This window comes from Ranitomeya variabilis, chromosome 3 (assembly GCF_051348905.1).
Source record: "Ranitomeya variabilis isolate aRanVar5 chromosome 3, aRanVar5.hap1, whole genome shotgun sequence".
Taxonomy (NCBI): domain Eukaryota; kingdom Metazoa; phylum Chordata; class Amphibia; order Anura; family Dendrobatidae; genus Ranitomeya; species Ranitomeya variabilis.
The window spans coordinates 447,293,833-447,318,998 of NC_135234.1; the positions used below are offsets into that span (position 1 = coordinate 447,293,833).

A 25,166-nucleotide genomic window follows, 5' to 3' on the forward strand; every position below is an offset into this window, starting at 1 on the left:
TCAATAGATCTTTGAATAATAAGTTTCACAATTGGATGTCTTTTAAAAAAATGTTCCTGTGCAGAGATAATCTTATAAATGTGCCCCTGCTGTGTACTGTGTAATGGCCGTGTCTGACCATACAGGAAGATGGTCTGATCATACCACAGCTCCTGGGCAGGGGAGGAAGCAAAAGAGTATACAGACAGGACTGCAGGGGATCGCAAATAATTCGCTATTTGATTTAAAACATTGCTTAAGAACAAGCAGTGAAAGATTTTGCCTCATAAAAAGAATTATCTGCGATCTTATACTGTAATGTTTGTACCCTCTCTTTTTCTTCCTCCCCTTTAGTGAAGAAATCTGCTTTGTTGTTCTTCTTTAATCACCATTTGAAATGTTCTGTTAATTGGATTTCAGTGCAGAGGGCTCAGACCGTGCCCTGAAAAAACACCCTAAAAACTGTCATGAGATTGAACAAGGATTTTTATGTCAAAATGATTTGCTGTGCATATGTTCAGTCTCTTGATTGTCTTTTATCTGCTTTGTGTGTCAAAAGGCGCGAAGCGGTTAAAGGAAGTGACGTGTACATTCTTCAACTTGTTACATGTCATTAGCAAAATAAAGAAGTCCATGAGCAGCCCCAAAAGACAGACAAGATGTCCGGCATCTTTTGTAGCTATTTAAAAATTCTGCAGCATTTCCTAAAGCGGGCTCCACTTAAAAAACTCACGCCAAGTTTAAAACATGTTTTGTGTTCGTGATTGATATAATGTTTATCATGATTTCAATAATATGACATTTTCTGATCATTTCCTTTTTCCTATGCCCAATATTAGAATAGTGCTTTAGACCATATAGCCATTATTAATAATTCTAATGAAAAATGTATTATGCTACAGGGAGGAACAATTGGTATTATAATAGACTGGCACTGTGATCTTGACTGGCCCTTGAAATACTGCAAGCCTACATATTTTTTCCATGCCCTGCATGATGAGAACTCAGTCTCACAAGGCTTCAACTTCCGGTAGGTCATTTTATTTTATATGCTAGGAGAAAAAATACATCAATAGCCTTAAGAAAATCTTAATGCAGAGCTGGGCTATGCCCACCTATCAAATTATTTGTAATTGGCGTAATACATTATGCCAGAAATAATACTACGGTCTCTGACTGTAGTTAACAATTCTGGTGAGGCACATGCCACTAATAAGATACGGCGAAGTCATTAAAGGGAACCTGTCACCCCCAAAATCAAAGGTGAGCTAAGCCCACTGGCATCAGGGGTATCTACAGCATTCTGAAATGCTGTAGATAAGCCCCCGATGTATCCTGAAAGATGAGAAAAAGAGGTTAGATTATACTCACCCAGGGGCGGTCCCGGTACGATGGGCGTCGCGGTCCGGTCCAGGGCCTCCCATCTTCTTACGATGACGTCCTCTTCTTGTATTCACGCTGCGGCTCCGGCGCAGGTGTACTTTGTCTGCCCTGTTGAGGGCACAGCAAAGTACTGCAGTGCGCAGGCGCCGGGAAAGGTCAGAGAGGCCCAGCACCTGCGCACTGCAGTACTTTGCTCTGCCTTCAACTGGGCAGACAAAGTACGCCTGCAACAGAGCCGCAGCATGAAGACAAGAAGAGGACGTCATCTGATGAAGATAGGAGGCCCCGGACCGTGACACCCATCATACCGGGACCGCCCTTGGATGAGTATAATCCAACCACTTTTTTTCATCTTTTAGGATACATCGGGGGCTTATCTACAGCATTCCAGAATGCTGTAGATAAGCCCGTGATGCCGGTGGGTTTAGCTCACTTTCGATTTTGGGAGTGACAGGTTCCCTTTAAGTGGCATCTGCATGTTAATGTATTTGACGCATCTTATTCTTGCAGACCTCTCATTAAGACGGCCATACAAAATGCCGGTCTTCATAAATCGGGGCTTTGTCTAGATCATTTCTCATGTTGGCTCCCACAGGCTTCGGCACAACTTGTTCCTCAGACTGGGAGCTCTTACATTTGGTATGGAAAGTATTCGGACCCCTTTACATTTTTCACTCTTTGTTTCATTGCAGACATTTGGTAAATTCAAAAAGGTTCATTTTTTTCTCATTATTGTACACTCTGCACCCCATCTTGACTGGAAAAAAAACAGAAATGTAGTAATTTTGCAAATTTGAAAACTGAAGTATCACATGGTCATAAATATTCAGACCCTTTGCTCAGTATTGAGTAGAAACACCCTTTTGAGCTAGTACAACCATGAGTCTTTTGGGGAATGATGCAACAAGTTTTTCCCACCTGGATTTGGGGATCCTCTGCCATTCATCCTTGCAGTAAAATAAAGAACTTGGCACTCAACTTAGTATGTAATTGCAAAAGGATTTTTTATTATTTTTGCAGTCTGTAAACGTTTCGGTCTTATCTAGACCTTCATCAGTCTTCAGTAGGGTTGAGCGAAACGGGTCGGCAATTTTCAGAAGTCGCCGACTTTTGGCAAAGTCGGGTTTCATGAAACCCGACCCGACCCCTGTGTGGGGTCGGCCATGAAGTCGGCGATCTTCTGAATCTGGAATCGGAATTCCGATACCGATTCCCGATATGTTTAAGATATCGGGAATTGGTATCGGAATTCAGATTTAAGTGTAAAATAAAGAATTAAAATAAAAAATATCGCTATACTTACCCTCTGACGGGCCCTGGTACTAACCGGGAACCTTCCTTCCTTAGAATCAGCCTTCCAGGACCTTCGGTGACGTCGCGGTGACGTCGCAGCTTCTGATTGGTCGCGCGGCCGCCCATGTGACCGCTCGCGCGACCAATCACAAGCCGCGACGTCACCGTGACGTCACCGTAGGTCCTGGAAGGGCTGATTCTTAGGAAGGAAGGCTGCCGGAACGAAGCCAAGGGTGAGTATATTCCTATTAGGTATATACTCACCCTCGGACACGCCCTGCTTCTTTCCGGCAGCCTTCCTTCCTAAGAATCAGCCCTTCCAGGACCTTCGGTGACGTCACGGTGACGTCGCGGCTTGTGATTGGTCGCGCAGCGGTCACATGGGCGGCCGCGCGACCAATCACAAGCCGCGACGTCACCGCGATGTCACCGCAAGGTCCTGGAAGGCTGATTCTAAGGAAGGAAGGTTCCCGGTTAGTACCAGGGCCCGTCAGAGGGTAAGTATAGCGATATTTTTTATTTTAATTCTTTATTTTACACTTAAATATGGATCCCAGGGCCTGAAGGAGAGTTTCCGCTCCTTCAGACCCTGGGAACCATTGGAAACCCAATGCACTGCATTGGGTTTCGAGTTTCGGCCGACCCCGACCCCGACTTTTTTATAGGATCGGCCGATTTCACTCGACCCGACTTTTGAAAAAGTCGGGTTTCGTGAAACCCGACCCGATCTTATAAAAGTAAAGGTCGCTCAACCCTAGTCTTCAGTTAAACATAAAAAAGTAAAGGACAAAAATAAATTAAGCAAAATACAAGTCCTCATACAAAATAGAGAAGCAATATCAACATTTCATGATATAACATAGTGACATAACGGATGAACGTACAGAACCCCTGAATATCCATAACAATAACAATAGTGATAAAGTGTCAGGGAGTGGGAGGGAGAGGGGGAAGCGGGAGGAGGAGCGAGGAGACCTACCTGACTGCTTGGCACAGAAAGAATATAGTATAAAATTGTATACACAGGATTATAATATTATAATAACTCCATGTATACATATTCGTTCTATTAAGGACCTCATTACTCCAATCCTGTGTATACAATTTTACACCATATTCATTCTGTGACAAGCAGTCGGGTAGGTCTCCTCGCTCCTCCTCCCGCTTCCCCCTCTCCCTCCCACTCCATCACTATTGTTATTGTTATGGATAATCACGGGTTCTGTACGTTCATCCGTTATGTCACTATGTTATATCATGAAATGTGGATATTGCTTCTCTATTTTGTATGAGGACTTGTATTTTGCTTTATTTATTTTTGTCCTTTACTGTTTTATGTTTAACTGCAGACTGATGAAGGTCTAGATAAGTCCGAAACATTTACACAGTGCAAAAATGATAAAAAATCCTTTTGCAATGACATACTAAGTTGAGTGCCAAGTTCTTTATTTTACTGCACATTGGTTTTGGTAACCTACTTGAGCACCTCACGGTAGTGACACGCTATACTTCACATTATTCTTCCTTGCAGATCCTCTCCAGTTCCATCAGGTTGGATGTTAATTGCTGGTGGACAGCCATTTTCATGTCTCTCCAGAGAAGCTCAATTGGATTTAGGTCAGGGCTCTGGCTGGACATGTCAAGAATTGTCACAGAATTGTTCTGAAGCCACTCCTTTGTTATTTTAGCTGTGTGCTTAGGGTCATTGTATTGTTGGAAGGTGAACCTTCGGCCAAGTCTAAGGTCCAGAGCACTCTGGAAGAGGTTTCCATTCAGGATATCTCTGTACTTGGCTGCATTCATGTTTCCTTCAATGACAACCAGTCGTCCTGTCCCTGCAGTTGAAAAACACCCCCATAGCATGATGCTGCCACCACCATGTTTCACTGTTGGGATTGTATTGGGCAGGTGATGAGCAGTGCCTGGTTTTCTCCACACACACCGCTTAACATTATCACCAAAAGGTCTATCTTCATCTCATCAGACAAGAGAATCTTATTTCTCATAGTCTGGGAGTCCTTCATGTGTTTTTTTTAGCAAACTCTATGCGGGCTTTCATATGTCTTGCACTGAGGAGAGGCTTCCATCGGGCGACTCTGCCATAAAGGCCCGACTCATGGAGGGCTGCAGTGATAGTTGACTTAGTGGAACTTTAGCCCATCTCCCTACTTCATCTCTGGAGCTCAGCCACAGTGATCTTGGGGTTCTTCTTTACCTCTCTCACCAAGGCTCTTCTCCCACAATTGCTCAGTTTGGCTGGATGGCCAGGTCTAGGAAGACTTTTCGTGGTCCCAAACTTCTTCCATTTAAGGATTATGGAGGCCACTGTGCTCTTAGGAACCTTGAGTACTGCAAAAATGTTTTTGTAACCTTGGCCAGATGTGTGCCTTGCCACAATTCTATCTCTGAGCTCCTTGGCCAGTTCCTTTGACCTCATGATTCTCATTTGGTCTGACATGCACTGTGAGCTGTGAGGTCTTATATAGACAGGTGTGTGCCTTTCCAAATAAAGTCCTATCAGTTTAATTAAACACAGCTGGACTCCAATGAAGGAGTAGAACCATCTCAAGGAGGATCACAAGGAAATGGACAGCATGTGACTTAAATATGAGTGTCTGAGCAAAGGGTCTGAATACTTATGACCATGTGATATTTCAATTTTTATTTTTTATTAAATTAAAAATTACTACATTTCTGGGTTTTTTTCAGTCAAGATGGGGTGCAGAGTGTACATTAATGTGAAAAATGAACTTTTTAGAATTTACCAAATGGCTGCAATGAAACTAAGAGTGAAAAATGTAAATGGGTCTGAATACTTTCCATACCCACTGTATATGAACACAACACACATTTTTATGGAGCCCTTGTTAGTATTAACTAATACGTCTCATTAGACATCACACACACTCAACTGCTTTGATGGTGATGAACCTTTTCTTCAACTCCAGCAAAATACCTTCATAGTTTGTTTCTGAAAAGAAAGTAGACAATTTTTGCTAATAAAATAACACAAGAAATCCATAAAATATGGTTTTATAAGATTTTTTTGAAATAATAGTTCACCTTTTTTGTCTGCACTTTGGTGGTCCCCCTGATCCTTTAGGTGCCATACATCATTCACCCAACTACTGCCGTAAACCACTGTCCTCAGTGGTCATGGGCTGTACGAGCCTTTATCACCACTGAGGCCAGTGATTAGCTGCAGCAGCTCTATAAATAATTTAATGTGCGACACATGACCAGCTGCTGGTAGGCAAATATCATAGAATCCTCAAAAACCTTTTTGCAGTGGATCAGGCATTAGATTTAATGATATGAAATGCATATTATTAAATAGGCCTCTTAGACCTGATGAGAAGGTTGGACTTACTTTGAAAATCCATGTTAGACCTGTTGTATAATTCTGTTTTTAAAATAAGCTGGACTCAAAACCAGACTGTTAAAATGCTCATTTTAATATCAGGCAGGAAAACTTTCAAAAAAAGAACTAAGCTCATTTGGCTATGCATGTGGTTTTGCGAATAAGAAAAAAACAGACTGTTTATCATCAGTGTTCTTGATCCGATATTCATCTATTTTTTGACTGTGTGTCCATTTTCACCATCAGCGTGGCATATGTTTTTCTCATATACATTATTTTTTTAATGTTTAATGGGTACAGCTTGTAAAATGCATTAATATATAAATAAATTCATGCATTTTCCAAGCTTGTACTACCCATTATACAGTAAAAAGACAGAACAGTGCTAACTGTCCAAGTGCTAACTGTTTTTATCACTGGCTCCATTTTTTATTATTGTCTCTGTTTTTGTTTTTGTTGACATTTGGTCACAAAACGAAAACAAACATATGAACATGCCCATGGACTATAATGAGCACATATCAGTTATTTACACGGAAAGATCACATAACTAAAAATTGGGTGTCTAAACATGCGTGAAGGCCTCATATAGTCATTCATATACGGACCTGATGAGGCTAATGTATTTACATAGAACATTTAAAAGGAAACTATCAGCAGGTTTTTGCTGTGTAATTTAAAGGCAGCAGGAGATAGTGAATGAAACACAGAATTCAGGGACGTGTCACTTGTCAAAGTGCGTGCTGTTGTTTACTATCTGTGAAGGATTTGTCACTAAGATTAACATTGCTGGACTACAATAGTCAGGCAGCGCCTCATCCTGTGATAAGTAGCTCACTGTCTATGGCAGTGTTTCTCAACTCCAGTCCTCAAGACCCCACAACAGGTCATGTTTTCAGGATTTCCTTAGTATTGCATAGGCGATGGAATTAATGCTTGAGCAGGTGATGAAATTATCACCTGTGCAATACTAAGGAAATCCTGATGTGGGGTCTTGAGGACTGGAGTTGAGAAACACTGGTCTATGGGCTTTGTACATTGAGAGCCTGATGAGGGTGGGGTTAGCTTCTTCAGCTCTGCTTCATTCCAAATCTAAATGCTCTGATTGTGTGAGAATGGCTGCATCCAGTAATCTAAGTGATACATCGTTGGATTCAGCTTCTCTTTACCTACACCATGCTGCTCTCAGATGAGGTACCAAAAACCTGCTGACAGATTCCCTTTAAGAAATCTATTTAATAGTATGAACAGTTTATACCCGGAACTCTGGTGATGGATCCGCTTTAAAAATAATATGCTAATTCTGTAAAATGCTCATGAGTTCAATAAGTACCCTATAAGTACCTTAAAATAAATGTGGTAGCCACTGAGTTGCTCTTATACAATATTCACAATAACAAGCTTTACAATTCTATTACTTTAAGAATAGGAATTTATAAATGCTGCCTATATTTTCTTTTAAAGGCATGCAAGATATTACAAAGAGGCTGGAATACAGAAAAGGACATTATTCAAGGTTTTTGGCATTCGTTTTGATATTCTAGTGAATGGAGAGGTAATATAAATATTAGTATGTTGATTTATCTTTGGTATCTTATATTTGAGGTTCATTACAAAGATCACTTAAGCCAGGTTTACACCAGTCGACTGGCACCGTTAAACGACTGCTGGTCAGCAATATGTTTGTCAATCTCCAGTCGTTTACACTGTTGAGTCAGGCTGACTGTACTTCAGATGCGCACAGAACAATCGAGAATAGATCGTTCTGTGTGCATAAACTTCCATTGTTCTTGGCAGTACATGTCCTGGTTATACAAGTCAATGTGCTGCTGAGAACGATGATCTTTTAAACAATCCAAAAGTCCATTTCTTGTTTGTCGGATGACCTACTGCCTGCTTACACTGCCTGATTATCGGGAAACTAGCTTTCCTAGGAATACTTGTACATGATAATTAACCAGTGTAAACTCGCCCCCTTATTTACAGAAAAAGTCCTCTTATACATAGGAGCAGCTCTACCTAGAAAGCAGTTGTAATTGACATTCATGTTCAGATGAAAAATAATATGATAATCCATATAATAAAGACAGCCAACAGGTTGTTGTTAATCCAACAAGCTTGAAACATCTTCCCAAGTGGAACCCATTCGTGATGGTGTTGCTTTATTAGCTTAACAGTAATTCACACATATAGAACAAGCCAAAAGCATTATTCCATAGACAGTGCTCGGCATAAATGAGTACATCCCTCTGGAAAGTAAGATTTTAATCAATATCGAACACAAGAACAATTTCCAAAGGTTTCATGGAACATTTTTTTAATGCATAGCATGAAAGTAAGGTTAATAATATAACTTTCATTACAAAATCTTAAAGGGGTTGTCTCATCTAAAATGATAAGTCTGCAGTCAGTCTGTATCGCACATGTAGCGCCCCCACTGCCGCAGGACCGAGGGGTACCCGGTACCGGGCCTCTGAGTCTCTGTTCTGGGGTTGTCACGGTGGCTAGACCCGGTCCGTGACCCTGCTGAGGGGCGTACAATGAAGGTGGAGGTATGGTGATGATGTTATGATGTGGTGCAGGTCGCAGTAAATAACGAGGACACCAGGTTGCAGTCTCTTTACCTCTTTACTGAAGGCTTCAAGTTAGCCAATCCAGAGCACTGTTAACCGGGCTGTCTGAGACCGGCCGGTCCAAAGGCACATTAGAAGTTCCCTTGACAGGTGAGAATCAGCGTCTACCTGCTAGCGCCTATGTGTTGTAGTCCTTCCCTGCTGAGCACCCCGGGATAGTCCTCACAACTGATTCTGTCTGCCTCCGATGTTCGTTCTCTCTCCGTCCCCCAGATGATATGGCAGGACGCACCCGTATGACGGGGTAGGCCTGGAGTTCTTCCGGGACTCTAGAGTCGCCCCTCTCCCACAGCTGCCTCCGTTGTCTGCTTAGGTGTTTAAGTGAGTCAGCCAACCTATAATTGGCTGTCCTGCCGTGGTTTGAAGTAATGCTTAAAGTCTCTTACTTTCTCGGCGTTCCGGCCACCGACTGTTTGCGCCTCAGAAGGATGTTGCCTCGATCTTTCAGCACGACTCCTTCTGGTCCTATTGCCTCTTTGCTGTATTCCCGTTGCTCACTTGTTGCGTTGTTCTCTTAGGAGTCTGCCAGGATCCCATTCCTGACAGGTCCTCTCTCTAGCTCTTCCCAGTTACTTCTCCCTGTCTTGTTGTCCAACCCCCAGTTTTACCAGAGTGTGAGGAGTGGCCTACTAGATAGAACCACCCCCCTTGGTGGCCGGAGTGTGAAGTGTAGTGTGTGATACCTGGTCAAGTGAACTCCCTTAGTGCAATCAGACGCAACATCACTCCCCTTAGCGGCAGAGCGACGTTACTGCAACGACCAGGACTTTGGGGCGCTGCACTCCCCCCCGGTTAAATCCAGTACTCCCGGACTGGGAAAATAAGAACAACAACACATGTTAACAGAAAACACACAAAATTTGTAAACATCATAAACAATTAAACATAACAGTGCTTCCCTTATGGGAGGTAAGGACTCTTGAACGTTGCAAAAGTTAGGTCATGCACAGTTTATGACTCTCAGTTCAGTGGTTGAAACAGCAGGGACCCCGGGTAAACAAAGGGGTCCCCTTTTAGAAGTTTTTGGAGTAATTCACTGTCCATTACTCCGTTGTCCATTTTAAAACCTGTAACAAAAGATATGCACACAAACAATTGTTAACTAAATAGCAGCCCTCACTAATACTTCCAAGTTTTGTAGCGGAGGGGAGTTTGATTCTTGGTGCTGCGTGTCGACCTTCGCAGCGTAGGGGTTGCTGCTGGCCTAACAGGGCCCACTATGCTTGCTACCGCTGGTGTAGTGCACTGCCTTCTAGCTACACTTCTAGTGAGTCTGGGTAGCACTGGCAGGCTGGAGCTCTCAGGGCTGCTACTACCAACAGTGGGTACGGCAGGTTCGCCGATAGCAGAGGGAGGATTTGCTAGTTCAACGGTCGGCACGGCATCTTCAGGTAGGGCTTGTTGAGGTTGCGGGGCCGAATGATCTGGTACCACCATTGGTTCTGGTGGGTTCGGCTGGTGGAACGTTAGAACAGGTACCACGATGGCCTGATTTATCTGAGTCCAGGACTGGGGAAAATCACCAAGGACAGTGTGGATCATCTTCTCCTTTTCTACAGGCGGGGAGGTTCCTGGATCCATTTCCCTTGCTCTCAGCTTATCAGGGCAGGCTTTAAGGTGGTCCCTGGATATCACCGTCGAGGTTTCCCCTCCATCCTTGCTGATGAGGCAAACCTTCGTGTTGTCGAAATCGGATGGCAGGACAGTATACGGTTCCGCTTCCCATTGGTCGTCGAGTTTGTGTAGCCTCCTCTTTCGTTTGAGTACGTGCTCACCAGGAGGCAAGGGAATTGCAGGGGCATGCTGGTTGTAGTCCCTTTCCTGTTTTTGCCTGGCCTGAGCAAGGCTTCTTTCCATGCACTCCTGTACCTTGCGGTACCTTTGCCGCCTCTCGGTATCCCAATCGGCATCCGGCGATGTATCTTCGGGGGTTAGGACCCCCATGTCCAGATCAACGGGTAACTTGCTTGACGTTCCTCGCATCAGGTACGCTGGAGTGCAGTTGGTGGAATTTACTGGGATGTGATTATATATGTCCACCAAGTCAGGCAACTTCGTTGGCCACAGGCTCCGTTCCTCTACGGGCAAGGTCTTTAGTAAGTCGATCACCACCTGGTTCATCTTTTCACACATCACATTGATTTGGGGATGGTACGGTGTGGTTCTGATCTTCTTACACCCGTACAGTTGGCAGAACTCTTGGAACACTTCCGCTTCGAATGCTGGTCCCTGATCGGTCAGTACCTTCTCCGGGTAGCCATGGGGCCTACAAAAGTACTGCTGGAAAGCCTTGGCGGCCGTCCTGGCCGTTAGATCCTTGACAGGCACAACCACCAAAAATCTGGAGTAGTGATCCACGATGGTAAGAGCGTAGACATAGCCTGACCGGCTAGGTGTCAGCTTCACATGGTCCAGCGCGACCAGTTCGAGCGGCCGCCTGGTGATGATAGGCTGCAAGGGAGCCCGTTGGCTGCCACGGTCCCTCCTGCGTAGGCTACATGGACCGCACTCTCGACACCACTTCTCAATGGCTCTCTTCATGCCAATCCAATAGAACCTCGCTCGGAGTAGCCTCTCCAGCTTCTTCCATCCGAAGTGCCCGGCTCCATCGTGGTAGGCTCCCAGAACCATGGGCGCATCTTGCCTTGGCACTACTATCTGCCATACCAATTCGTGAGTACGTGGGTCGATGCTTCTCCGGCACAGCTTGCCATCATGGATAAACAGTTTACTTCTCCCCTTCCACAGCTGTTGGGTCTCCTGTGGATCATCTGGGCCGGGATGCAACCCTGCCCGCGTCAAGAGCTCTTTCACCCGACGGACCGCAGGGTCACCATCCTGGGTCTCCGCCCATCCGTGGTGGGGCAGGGGATTCAGCATGGCATCCGGTTGCTTCTTGTGCCTGTTCTTCACATGATGGGAGTTCGGAGTGGCTTTGGGGCGATGGAATGCAGGCAGCTCCACCTCTTCAAGTGCCTCCGGGTCTTCTCCCGTTTCTGGCAAATTGGGCATTCGGGACAGGGCATCGGCATTTGCATTCTTGCGTCCTGCCCGGTACTTGATGGTGAAGTCGTAGTTGGACAGTCAGGCCATCCACCGCTGTTCCAAGGCCCCAAGTTTGGCGGTATCCAGATGCGTTAGCGGATTGTTATCCGTGAAGATGGTGAATCTCGCTGAGGCCAGGTAGTGTTTGAACCTCTCTGTCACTGCCCAGACGATGGCAAGGAATTCCAGCTTAAAGGAACTGTAGTTGTCAGGGTTCCTTTCCGTGGGACGAAGCTTCCTGCTGGCGTAAGCGATTACCCTCTCCTGGCCTTTCTGGACCTGGGACAGCACGGCCCCCAGTCCTACATTGCTGGCATCCGTGTACAGCACAAACGGTTGGTCGTATTCGGGGTAGGCCAGTACCTCTTCTCCCGTCAGTGCCGACTTTAAGCAAGTGAAGGATCCCTCCAGCCCTTCGTTCCAATCAAATGGGGTGTTCCTCCCCTTGGTCTTCTTCGATTGGCCCACCAACAGGTCTTGCAAGGGCGCGGCCTTCTTGGTGAAGTCCTTAATGAACCTCCGGTAATAGCCTACCAGCCCGAGGAACTGCCGGACTTCGTGGAGGTTGCTGGGTTTGGCCAGTCCTGGATCACCGTGACCTTGTCGGGGTCTGGGGCCACTCCTTCGGCGCTCACCACATGGCCCAGGTACTGCACTTTAGGTTTCAGCAGATGACATTTGGACGGTTTCACCTTTAAGCCAAAGTTGGACAGGGCTTCAAACACCTCAGCCAGGTGCTTCAGATGGTCTTCGTAGGTCTTAGAGAAGACAATGACATCATCCAAATACAGCAGTACGGTTTCAAAGTTCTTGTGCCCCAGGCAGCACTCCATCATCCTCTGGAACGTCCCCGGGGCATTGCACAATCCGAAGGGCATGTAGTTAAATTCGCAGAGACCCATCGGTGTCGTGAAGGCCGTCTTCTCTTTGTCCGCCTCTGCCACGGGAACCTGCCAGTACCCACTGGTGAGATCTAAGGTAGAGAAGTAGTTAGCAGATTTTAAGGCAGCCAGAGACTCCTCTATCCTGGGCAGTGGGTATGCGTCCTTATGTGTAATGCGATTCAACTGCCTGTAATCAACACACATCCTCATTGTACCATCCTTTTTTTAACAAGGACTAATGGAGCTGCCCAGGGGCTACAACTGTCTCTCACCACCCCAGCCTCCTTCATTTCTCGCAACATGTCCTTGGCACACTGGTAATGAGCTGGGGGTACAGGGCGATATCTCTCTTTTATGGGTCGGTGATCTCCCGTGGGGATGTGATGTTGGATCCCTTTCACCTGTCCAAAATCTAAGGGGTGTTTGCTGAATACTTGCTCGTACTCATGAACCACCCTGTAGGCCCCCTGTTTCTGATGGGATGGGGTAGAGTCAGTGCCCACATGCAATTCCTGACACCAATCTTTCGAGTGCCCTGCAGAACCGTTGTCCTCCGCCACGTTTGACGGGACCAAGGGTCCAGGTGTCTGTATCACACTATTATTGACAGCGAACAGTTTGGCGAGCGTGGCATACTTGGTGAGGTGGACCTCTTCCTCCCCACAATTGAGGACACGTACGGGCACCCTCCCCTGGCGGACGTCGACCACCCCCCGGGCTGTCAGGATAGTAGGCCTATTGTCTGAATATACGGGTTCTACCAAGGCCTGGTAGTCCTTACCCCTGAGGCCTATGGCTGCCCGACACCATATTAACATCTCACTCCTGGGGGGTATCGCGATGGGGTTTGAATCACTCACAGTGACACGACCAATCTCACCACCAGTCAGCTCTACCTGCTGTCTCTGCATCAGAGCTCTGATTTCTTTTTGCAGGGCGCGTTGTTCACTGTGGCCAGCGGTTTCTGCTACCTGTTGCAACAAAACAATAACTTCTGCAAGACAATTTTCTATAACATTAGTACCGATAGTCATCATGGGATTACATTCTCGTCGATCAATATCAACAATCACAATCCCTTGGGCTTTCAATTCCACCCGCCCCACCTTGATGGTGACCTCTTTATACCCCACTTGTGGCAACGGCTGACCATTACTGGCTATTATGGTGAAATCGTCATCGGGGCCACGAGTAATATCGGTGTCCTCCCAATACCATTTATAAAGCACGTAAGGCATAGTTGTCACCTGAGAACCGGTGTCCAGCAAAGCGTTCATGGGGATACCGTCAACCACTACAGGAAGAACTGGTCGCCCTCCAATGTATTTGGCTCTCCAATGCTGCGGGCCTGACCGTCCTACTCCTGGGGGTTGGCCCTTTGCCCCAGGGGTTGCTCGTTTAAGGGACAGTACCTTGCAAGCTGGCCCACCTGATGACAGCGGCGGCAGATGGGTCGTCCGTCCCGATGAAAGCGATCGTCGTCCCGGCCTCTGGTCGGCGGAGTCCTCCTCTGTCGCATCCAAGGGACATCCTCTGTTCTGGAGACCAGCTGGATCTTCTCCTTGGGGGCCTCCTGTAGGGACTGCACCATCCAGGCCAGGGCAGCAACGCTCTTGGTCAGCTCCTGCATCTGGAGGCGGAGTCCTGCAGGGGAGTCGTCCTCTAGGCTCTGGGCATCGGCCTCGGTGGCGACTGGGGCATCCGACGCCACCTCCTGGTGGTACGTGAGAGCGGGACGCCTGGGAGGTGCTGCACGGCTGGGCTGTCGCTCCCGCAACGCCTGGATAGCTTTATCCTTGAATTGCGCAAAAGTCAAGTCTGGATTTTGCATGGCCAGGAAGTGCAATTGGCCCCGTTGGTGACTGCACAGGAGCCCCTCAATGAACCGCTCCTTCAGGAGTTTATCCTCATCCTGCATGCTGTCGGGATCACTGTGCTTAATAGCCCGCAGCGCCTCCTGGAGATTAAGGGCATAGTCCCGTAAGCTATCCTGCGGTCTCTGTTTGCATCCATAGAAAGTCAGTTTAATTTCTGTAGCAGTGCGGGTATCGAAGGTGGCTTTAAGCTTTGCAAAAACCTGCTGTGCAGTTCCCTTATCCGCGGCGGGCCAGGACTTCACTTCTCTCAGAGCCGCCCCGAAGAGTTGGCCGATTATCATATGAACCTTCTGAGGCTCCGTCAGGGGATAGAACTCGAGCAGGCTGCAGATTCCCTCTTTAAAATCATTTAATGTGTGCGACTCCCCGGAGTATCGCGGGAGCCAGGCCGCTCCGGGCAGGTACGGCATAGAGAAGGGCATTATGGCCTTTGTGGTAGCGGCAGTGTCCGACTGGCTGATGGGGGCAGCGGGCTCCGTGGCCACCAGTGGTGGTATTAGGGCCGCGGCTACGTCCGCTACGGGGACCGGAGCTGCCTCTGCGTTCACGGCTGCGACCGCCGCCTCCGCATCCCCTGACTCAGACATGGCTGTCCCTTCCTCCCACTAACCTGCTGGAGGTCGGAGTTCCTCTTCCGGGGTTGGCACCTTACCGCGCTTTCTCGTTCCGCGCTTCTTTTTGACCGGTTCCGCCCACGAAGCTAAGGCTCCTCCCTCCGTGCGCGGCGATGGCAAATTGTGGCGGGAACTCTTGGCGCAATAACAATGCACAGTCTTTGCAATAAGTCACAGTCCAAGCACAATAAATCACAGTTCCAAGGCACACATGACCTGATTCTTCAGGCTTAAGTAGATCCTGTTCGTGACGCCAAAGTTGTAGCGCCCCCACTGCCGCAGGACCGAGGGGTACCCGGTACCGGGCCTCTGAGTCTCTGTTCTGGGGTTGTCACGGTGGCTAGACCCGGTCCGTGACCCTGCTGAGGGGCGTACAATGAAGGTGGAGGTATGGTGATGATGTTATGATGTGGTGCAGGTCGCAGTAAATAACGAGGACACCAGGTTGCAGTCTCTTTACCTCTTTACTGAAGGCTTCAAGTTAGCCAATCCAGAGCACTGTTAACCGGGCTGTCTGAGACCGGCCGGTCCAAAGGCACATTAGAAGTTCCCTTGACAGGTGAGAATCAGCGTCTACCTGCTAGCGCCTTTGTGTTGTAGTCCTTCCCTGCTGAGCACCCCGGGATAGTCCTCACAACTGATTCTGTCTGCCTCCAATGTTCGTTCTCTCTCCGTCCCCCAGATGATATGGCAGGACGCACCCGTATGACGGGGTAGGCCTGGAGTTCTTCCGGGACTCTAGAGTCGCCCCTCTCCCACAGCTGCCTCCGTTGTCTGCTTAGGTGTTTAAGTGAGACAGACAACCTATAATTGGCTGTCCTGCCATGGTTTGAAGTAATGCTTAAAGTCTCTTACTTTCTCGGCGTTCCGGCCACCGACTGTTTGCGCCTCAGAAGGATGTTGCCTCGATCTTTCAGCACGACTCCTTCTGGTCCTATTGCCTCTTTGCTGTATTCCCGTTGCTCACTTGTTGCGTTGTTCTCTTAGGAGTCTGCCAGGATCCCATCCCTGACAGGTCCTCTCTCTAGCTCTTCCCAGTTACTTCTCCCTGTCTTGTTGTCCAACCCCCAGTTTTACCAGAGTGTGAGGAGTTTTTTAATAATAAATAGATTTATTAGAGTAAAAATTAGCTTGGAAAACATAAATTACTCAAAAACAAAAAATATTTTATTAAATATGGTTTAAAAACCACAACTCTGTGGCTGTCCCAAAGCAAACAAAAGAAAAAAACACCAAAAGAAAAAAACTGTGAAAAAACTTGGTGGAACGGAAAAAGGTAAGCCCTATATGCTATCTGACGTTGCGGTCTGCCTATCTGCGGGGGTTGGCACCCTATGGGATAGCGTTGTGGCGCCCCCGCTCCACGATGGATTTAAAAACGCACGTTGCCATAAGCCTGTTTCTGCATGTGCTCAAACTGTTTTTACATTCACGGTGTGGGATATAGGATTCCCTAGACGTTAGTTTGGTCTATGTATTAGTCCGCAGGGGCCCTTTAGTACACGATTGTGTGGGTAGAGGGGCCCAACTCATTGTTTAGGGCTTTCTAGGGACCCCAGGGCGAGCCATCGTGGAGCGGGGGCGCCACAACGCTATCCCATAGGGTGCCAACCCCCGCAGATAGGCAGACCGCAACGTCAGATAGCATATAGGGCTTACCTTTTTCCGTTCCACCAAGTTTTTTCACAGTTTTTTTCTTTTGGTGTTTTTTTCTTTTGTTTGCTTTGGGACAGCCACAGAGTTGTGGTTTTTAAACCATATTTAATAAAATATTTTTTGTTTTTGAGTAATTTATGTTTTCCAGAGTGTGAGGAGTGGCCTACTAGATAGAACCTCCCCCCCTGGTGGCCGGAGTGTGAAGTGTAGTGTGTGATACCTGGTCAAGTGAACTCCCTTAGTGCAATCAGACGCAACATCACTCCCCTTAGCGGCAGAGCGACGTTACTGCAACGACCAGGACTCTGGGGCACTGCACACACATCACTGCCGTTCCTGGCTCAGAAACCGGTGAATCCTCGCAGCGCACAGTGCAAGTGCTGGGGGGATGTTATGCTTTTCCAGAAGCAAGACAGCGCATGGCAAGACAGAAGGGAACGGGCGCTCTGCCACTAGGGACAGATTAAAGGGGGGAAACCTGACACTTGCCGTACAAAACCCTAAGCTCCCTAGCATTCTCTAGATGGGTGCTTTCACCCCGTGCATTGATCATGTTCCTATCCCTGTCTTACGCTGAGAATGACCCTGACAAGTACATAGGGCAGCAGGAACACAAGTCTTGCTCTAACATGAAGACACAAAGGAAAGCAGACAAGGATAGAAGAAACAGCAATAACTCAACACGCTCCCATACTATAGAAAGGAGAAAGGGGAAGGAAAAGGTCAGACAAACCAAATAGAAGATAAGGTAAAGAAAAACACCCAAACTTCCAAATTAGCTATCTCCAGAGACGACTCCTAGACTAAAGGCCCCGTCTCACATAGCGAGATCGCTAGCGAGATCGCTGCTGAGTCACAAGTTTTGTGACGCAACAGCGACCTCCATAGCGATCTCGCTATGTGTGACACGTACCAGCGATCAGGCCCCTGCTGCGAGATCGCTGGTCGTGTCGGAATGGCCTGGACCTTTTTTTGGTCGTTGAGGCCCCGCTGACATCACTGAATCGGTGTGTGTGACACCGATCCAGCGATGTCTTCACTGGTAACCAGGGTAAACATCGGGTTACTAAGCGCAGGGCCGCGCTTAGTAACCCGATGTTTACCCTGGTTACCAGCGTAAATGTAAAAAAAAAAAAACAATACATACTCGCCTTCTGATGTCCGTCAGGTCCCTTGCCGTCTGCTTCCTGCTCTCACTGACTGCCGGCCGTACAGTGAGAAGTGAGAGCACAGCAGTGACGTCACCGCTGCGCTCTGCTCTCGCTGTACGGCCGGATCTCAGTCAGAGCAGGAAGCAGACGGCAAGGGACCTGGACACCGAAAGGCGAGTATGTACTGTTTGTTTTTTTTTACATTTACGCTGGTAACCAGGGTAAACATCGGGTTACTAAGCGCGGCCCTGCGCTTAGTAACCCGATGTTTACCCTGGTTACCCGGGTGCTGCAGGGGGACTTCGGCATCGTTGAAGACAGTTTCAACGATGCCGAAGTCGTTCCCCTGATCGTTGGTCGCTGGAGAGAGCTGTCTGTGTGACAGCTCCCCAGCGACCACACAGCGACTTACCAACGATCACGGCCAGGTCATATCGCTGGTCGTGATCGTTGGTAAATCGCTTAGTGAGACGGGGCCTTAACTCTCTTCACACAGTTCACACAGTGCACACTTCAGCTCCAAACCAAGTTAGAGCAAGCTATCACTGGCAACTACTCAATCTAAGAGGTGACTATACCAGAAACGAGTGGACAAATCAGAACAGCTGAGATAACTCAGGACGGAGAGCTCTAGGAGACAAACAGAACTGATTAACCCATGCAACAACAGAGCAAGGGAAATCTGCACAGTTAACTGGCAAAGCAGATCCAACCAGTGTAGCCAAATGCCGCAATCTTCTGACCCCTCTCTGTCATGGTATCCCTGTGACAGGGGATTTATAAGTCTGCAGTCACACGAGTGACTGCAGACTTATCATTCTAGACCAAACAACCCTTTTAAGTTTTACTCAAACTAGGTGAAATGAAATGAAAATGAATACACCCCACATCAAAGACTAATACACTAGTACAAAACAAGTATTGTGTATGATCTTTGCTTCCTTGCACTCCTCTCTCCCTGTTGCTTTAAAACAGCTGTTGTATATGGAAAGAAGAATTTGTATTATATTAGAGGAAATAGTTTTTTTACTTTGTCATGAAAGGTTTTTTGGCATTATCAAAATGTCATTGCTGTCCTATCAATCATATATATTACTCCAATATCTGGGGGGGAAAACTGGCACATTTGACCTATGTGCTTTGTGACAGCAAGAGCGTAAACAGGGCGACCACAAGCCACACTGCATGGGCCAAGGTAATTAGTGAGGGTAAGGGCAGTGATCCTTTTGCCCTATGTGAGGGAATGCCTAGCTATAGCTCTGGTAATGGGGCTAAAATTATTTCAATTTTCTTACACATAAATGTTATTTATTGATATTGAATGTTGATAAATGAATATACATGCTGTACCCATCAATGATACGACATCATACCATGAGTAGGTATATCTTGTTAACATTATGCAATGAGCCTAAGTAGTTTATGGTACTCAGTTTAAGGTCATGGGCAGCAGGGGAAGCAACTTTCTGATGTACATAGTAAAACAATATCTCCAATGTTTACCTTATAGGGAGGAAAATTTGATATAATTCCAACAATGACGACCATAGGATCAGGAATTGGTATTTTTGGTGTGGTAAGTTTATAAATCTGTTTTACAGTTTGTCATGTTGGCACTCTTAATCCATATGTCTACATCATGCACATATCTGCCATATACACACCTTTTCAGCAATGTTAACTAAAATACATTGTGTTTCCAGCATATATAAAATTAAACTTACTGATATAAAAAAAATATATAAATCTTTATTTTCAGCTAATCGAAAAGCACCACTGCTTGGGTATTTCAGTAAAATGATAGCAAAATAGTTGGGTTGAACTAGATGGACTTACAGTCTTCCTTCAACCTTAATAACTATGTAACTATGTATAATAGATGATCAATTTAATATCTATTCTTCTGTGATCCAGGGAAACAGCTGGGAAAGTTGTCCGGCTCATGTGTACTCTTGAGTTTTCCCTTCTGTAACCTCTTCTGTAATGTCCATATGCTTCAATAGGGCACATGGAAAGGGCTTGTTCTGATAGTGTCACGGGGTTACTGCAACAGTGTGGAGTCAGAAGACCACAGAGTCTGATTGCTCCTACTCCTGCCTGGAGAAGAAGCACTTCTCCTTTATTTTAAATGTGTTTATTTCTTCTGGCAGAACAGGGGTTAATCAGCCATGTTGGAAATCCATGTGCTTACAGCTGTGCTCGGTTAGCCTCTCCTTTTACCTTTATAATCTGGGCTCTGTTAATAATCCTCGTCAGAGCTAGCATTTGCTGCATGGCTATCTGTGAGAGTGGAGTTCATATGAGAAGGAGAGTTGAAGGAGTTATTAGTGATTGTTGCTTGTTTTGTATGCATGGTAATTCTTTATCCTTCTGTGTTTTGGTTTATTCCCTACCTTCACACCCCTGAGGATTCCTCTGTTATATGTGAGTGAATATTTTGTATGCCTGGAGTTTTCTGTTAACCCTTGTTTGTGTTGCCTTGTTTGTTGGGTTGTTGTTGTACTATGATGCACAGTAGCGCCCCCTCTTCCCTGGGTGGGGGAAGAGAACAGACAGAGGGCTATCTCAGGAGAAAAGGGAAGGGTGGAAGCCCGGGAATCTTCACCTTCAGTAGTATCCCGGGGAGTTGGGCGTGCTAAGGCGCTCTCTAGTGTTAATTTCAGGGAAGGAACCCCCTGGTCCCGGGTCACCCGACAGCTGTGTAGTGACAGATACATTGATCCAGGACCAAAATGACCATCTACTGATTTTGTCTTTTCCTAGAAGAGCCTCTCTAAGGGTCTGTTTACATCTTGGTTTTGGAAGGAGGTTTTAAGTGTGAGGCATACATTGAGAGATGTACACCTCCAATTGAAGCATCAGACATACAGTGCCTTGAAAAAATATTCAAACCTTGTGAACTTTTCTACATTTTTTCTGCATTATACCAACAAAGTTAAATGTATTTTATGTGTTATACCAACACAAAGTAGCTAGTAATTGTGAAGTATAAAGGAAATGATACTGGTTTTCTAATTATTTAAAAAATATAAATCTGAAAACTGTAACTAACTTGCATTTGTATTCAGTCCCCTCTAGTCTGATACCCATAAATAAAATTCTGAGTGCCCAAATGCCTCCAGAAGTCACATAATTAATAAATTGAGTCCACCTGTGGGTCATTTACTTACAGCATAACTACAGCTGTTCTGTGAAGGCCCCAGAGGTTTGTGGAGAACATTAGGGATCAAACAGCATCATGGAAACCACTGAACACACCAGACAGGTCTGTGATCAAGTTGTGGAGTAGATTAAAGTAGAGTTATGCTATCAATGAATAGCCCAAACTCTGAACATTTCACGGAGCACTATTCAATTCATCATCCAAAAATGGAAGGAATATAGCACAACTGCAAACCTACCAAGACATGGCTGGCCACCTAAACTGATATCTCAAGCAAGATGAGCACTAATTAGGCAAGCTACCAAAAGGCACATAGTCACTCTGGAGCAGCTGCAGAGATCCATAGCTCAGGCAGGAGAATCTGCTCACAGAACAACGATTTGTCACATACTTCACAATTCTGGCCTTTATGTAAGAGTGGCATTTTTGAAAGCAAGCCATAAAAAGTGCCATTTGCAATTTGCAAAAAGCTGTGTAGGGGACACTGCTACCTTGTGAAAGAATATTCTCTGGTGAGAAGAGACCAAGGTAGAACTTATTGGGCTAAATTCAATATGCTATATGTGGTGGAAAACTAACACTGCAAATTACACTGTCAAACATCGTGGTGGCAACATCATGCTGTGGGGATGCTTTTCTTCAGCAGGTACAGGAATGCTGTTCAGAGGTGATGGGAAGATGGATGGCACCAAACATAGGGCAATCCTAGAGGAAAACCTGTTAAGAGGTTGCAAAAGAGTTGAGACTGGGGCGTAGGTTCACCTTCCAGCAGGACAATGACCCTAAACATACTGCCAGAGCTACATTGGAATAGCTTATTCATGTGTGTGTGAATGGCCCAGTCACAGGCCAGACCTAAATCCCATTGAGAATCTGTGGCAAGACTTGAAAGTTGCTCTTCATAGACGCTCTTCAACCAAACTTACTGAGATAGAGCTAGTTTGCAAAGAAAAATGGGCAAAAATTTCAGCCTCTACATGTGCAAAGCTGGTAGTGACATACCCCAAAAGGCTTGCAGCAGTAATTGCAGCAAAAGGCAGTCCTACAAAGTATTGACTCAGGAGGCGGAATACAAATGCACGTCACAATTTTCAGATTTATATTTTTAAAATATTTAGAAAATCATGTATAATTTCCTATACATTTCACAAACACTTGTTACTTTGTATTGTCATGTCTCATAAAATCATAATAAAATACATTTAAGTTTGTGGTTATAACATGAACAAATTAGGGAAAATTCACGGTATATGAATACATTTTAAAGGCCCTGTATATTATACTACTTTAAAGGTAAATCTCAGCTAGAAGAGTATAACCCCTACATATAAAACATAACTTTTACTGTAATCATTAAAATTTGAACAAACAAATAATAAACAAAGTGCTCACGCCGAAAACCGTGCAGGTAAAAAACTGGTTGTGTCTCACCAATTGTTACATAGTTACATAGTTACATAGTTATTAAGGTTGAAGGAAGACTGTAAGTCCATCTAGTTCAACCCATAGCCTAACCTAACATGCCCTAACATGTTGATCCAGGGGAAGGCAAAAAAACCCCATGTGGCAAAGAGTAACTCCACCATGGGGAAAAAAATTCCTTCCCGACTCCACATACGGCAATCAGACTAGTTCCCTGGATCAACGCCTTATCAAGGAATCTAGTGTATATACCCTGTAACATTATACTTTTCCAGAAAGGTATCCAGTCCCCTCTTAAATTTAATTAATGAATCACTCATTACAACATCATACGGCAGAGAGTTCCATAGTCTCACTGCTCTTACAGTAAAGAATCCGCGTCTGTTATTATGCTTAAACCTTCTTTCCTCCAGACGTAGAGGATGCCCCCTTGTCCCTGTCTCAGGTCTATGATTAAAAAGATCATCAGAAAGGTCTTTGTACTGTCCCCTCATATATTTATACATTAACATAAGATCACCCCTTAGTCTTCGTTTTTCCAAACTAAATAGCCCCAAGTGTAATAACCTATCTTGGTATTGCAGACCCCTCAGTCCTCTAATAACCTTGGTCGCTCTTCTCTGCACCCGCTCCAGTTCAGCTATGTCTTTCTTATACACCGGAGACCAGAACTGTGCACAGTATTCTAAGTGTGGTCGAACTAGTGACTTGTATAGAGGTAAAATTATGTTCTCCTCATGAGCATCTATGCCTCTTTTAATACATCCCATTATTTTATTTGCCTTTGTAGCAGCTGCCTGACACTGGCCACTGAATATGAGTTTGTCATCCACCCATACACCCAGGTCTTTTTCATTGACGGTTTTGCCCAGAGTTTTAGAATTAAGCACATAGTTATACATCTTATTACTTCTACCCAAGTGCATGACCTTACATTTATCCCCATTAAAGCTCATTTGCCATTTATCAGCCCAAGCTTCTAGTTTACATAAATCATCCTGTAATATAAAATTGTCCTCCCCTGTATTGATTACCCTGCAGAGTTTAGTGTCATCTGCAAATATTGAAATTCTACTCTGAATGCCCCCTACAAGGTCATTAATAAATATGTTAAAAAGAAGAGGGCCCAATACTGACCCCTGTGGTACCCCACTGCTAACCGTGACCCAGTCCGAGTGTGCTCCATTAATAACCACCCTTTGTTTCCTATCCCTGAGCCAGCTCTCAACCCACTTACACATATTTTCCCCTATCCCCATTACTCTCATTTTATGTAACAACCTTTTGTGTGGCACCGTATCAAAAGCTTTGGAAAAGTCCATATATACTACGTCCACTGGGTTCCCTTGGTCCAGTCCGGAACTTACCTCTTCATAGAAGCTGATCAAATTAGTCTGACATGAACGGTCCCTAGTAAACCCGTGCTGATACTGGGTCATGAGGTTATTCCTCTTCAGATACTCCAGCATAGCATCCCTTAGAATGCCCTCCAGGATTTTACCCACAGTAGAGGTTAAACTTACTGGCCTATAATTTCCGAGTTCAGTTTTTGCCCCTTTTTTGAATATTGGCACCACATTTGCTATACGCCAGTCCTGTGGTACAGACCCTGTTATTATGGAGTCTTTAAAGATTAAAAATAATGGTCTATCAATGACTGTACTTAGTTCCTGCAGTACTCGGGGGTGTATCCCATCCGGGCCCGGAGATTTGTCAATTTTAGTTATTTTTAGACGCCGCTGTACTTCCTGCTGGGTTAAGCAGGTGACATTTAATGGGGAATTATTATCACTAGTCATATTGGCTGCCATGGGATTTTCTTTTGTAAATACTGATGAAAAAAAGTCATTTAGCATATTGGCTTTTTCCTCATCCTCATCCACCATTTCACCCAGACTATTTTTAAGGGGGCCAACACTGTCATTTTTTAGTTTCTTACTATTTATATAGTTAAAGAATATTTTGGGATTATTTTTACTCTCTCTGGCAATGAGTCTCTCTGTCTCAATCTTTGCTGCCTTGATTTGCTTTTTACAGAATGTATTTAATTTTCTGTATTTATTTAATGCCTCCTCACTACCTACTTCCTTTAATTCTCTAAATGCTTTCTTTTTGTCCCTTATTGCGCCCCTTACAGCTCTATTTAGCCATATTGGTTTCCTCCTATTTCTAGTATGTTTATTCCCATACGGTATATACTGTGCACAGGTCCTATCCAGGATGCTAATAAATGTCTCCCATTTTCTTTGTGTATTTTTGTGTCTCAGGATATCGTCCCAGTTAATTGCACCAAGATCCTCTCTCATCCGTTGGAAATTTGCCCTCCTGAAGTTTAGTGTCCTTGTCACCCCCCTTCTACCCATCTTATTAAAGGTTACATGAAAACTTATTATTTTGTGATCACTATTCCCCAAGTGACCCCCAACCCTTATATTTGATATGCGGTCTGGCCTGTTGGTTAATATTAGGTCTAGCAGTGCCCCCCTCCTTGTTGGGTCCTGAACCAGTTGTGAAAGGTAATTGTCTCTCATAGTTGTCAAAAACCGATTACCTTTGCTGGAACTGCAGGTTTCTGTTCCCCAATCTATTTCAGGGTAGTTGAAGTCCCCCATAATAATGACTTCTCCTTGAGTTGCAGCTTCATCTAATTGCTTTACGAGGATATTCTCCATTGCTTCCATTAGTTTTGGAGATTTATAACAAAC

At 45.4% G+C, this 25,166-nt stretch overlaps 1 protein-coding gene across 1 annotated transcript in view; it reads left to right on the top strand.

Moving 5' to 3' along the window:
* The window catches only part of LOC143816293 (P2X purinoceptor 1-like), a 207,433-nt gene that overhangs the window by 116,089 nt on the left and 66,178 nt on the right, over window positions 1-25,166 (top strand). The window contains exons 9-11 of the mRNA XM_077296495.1: window positions 882-1,009; window positions 7,481-7,571; window positions 19,387-19,452. Coding sequence (XP_077152610.1) covers window positions 882-1,009; window positions 7,481-7,571; window positions 19,387-19,452 — 285 coding nt within the window. The remainder of the gene's footprint in view (window positions 1-881; window positions 1,010-7,480; window positions 7,572-19,386; window positions 19,453-25,166) is intronic.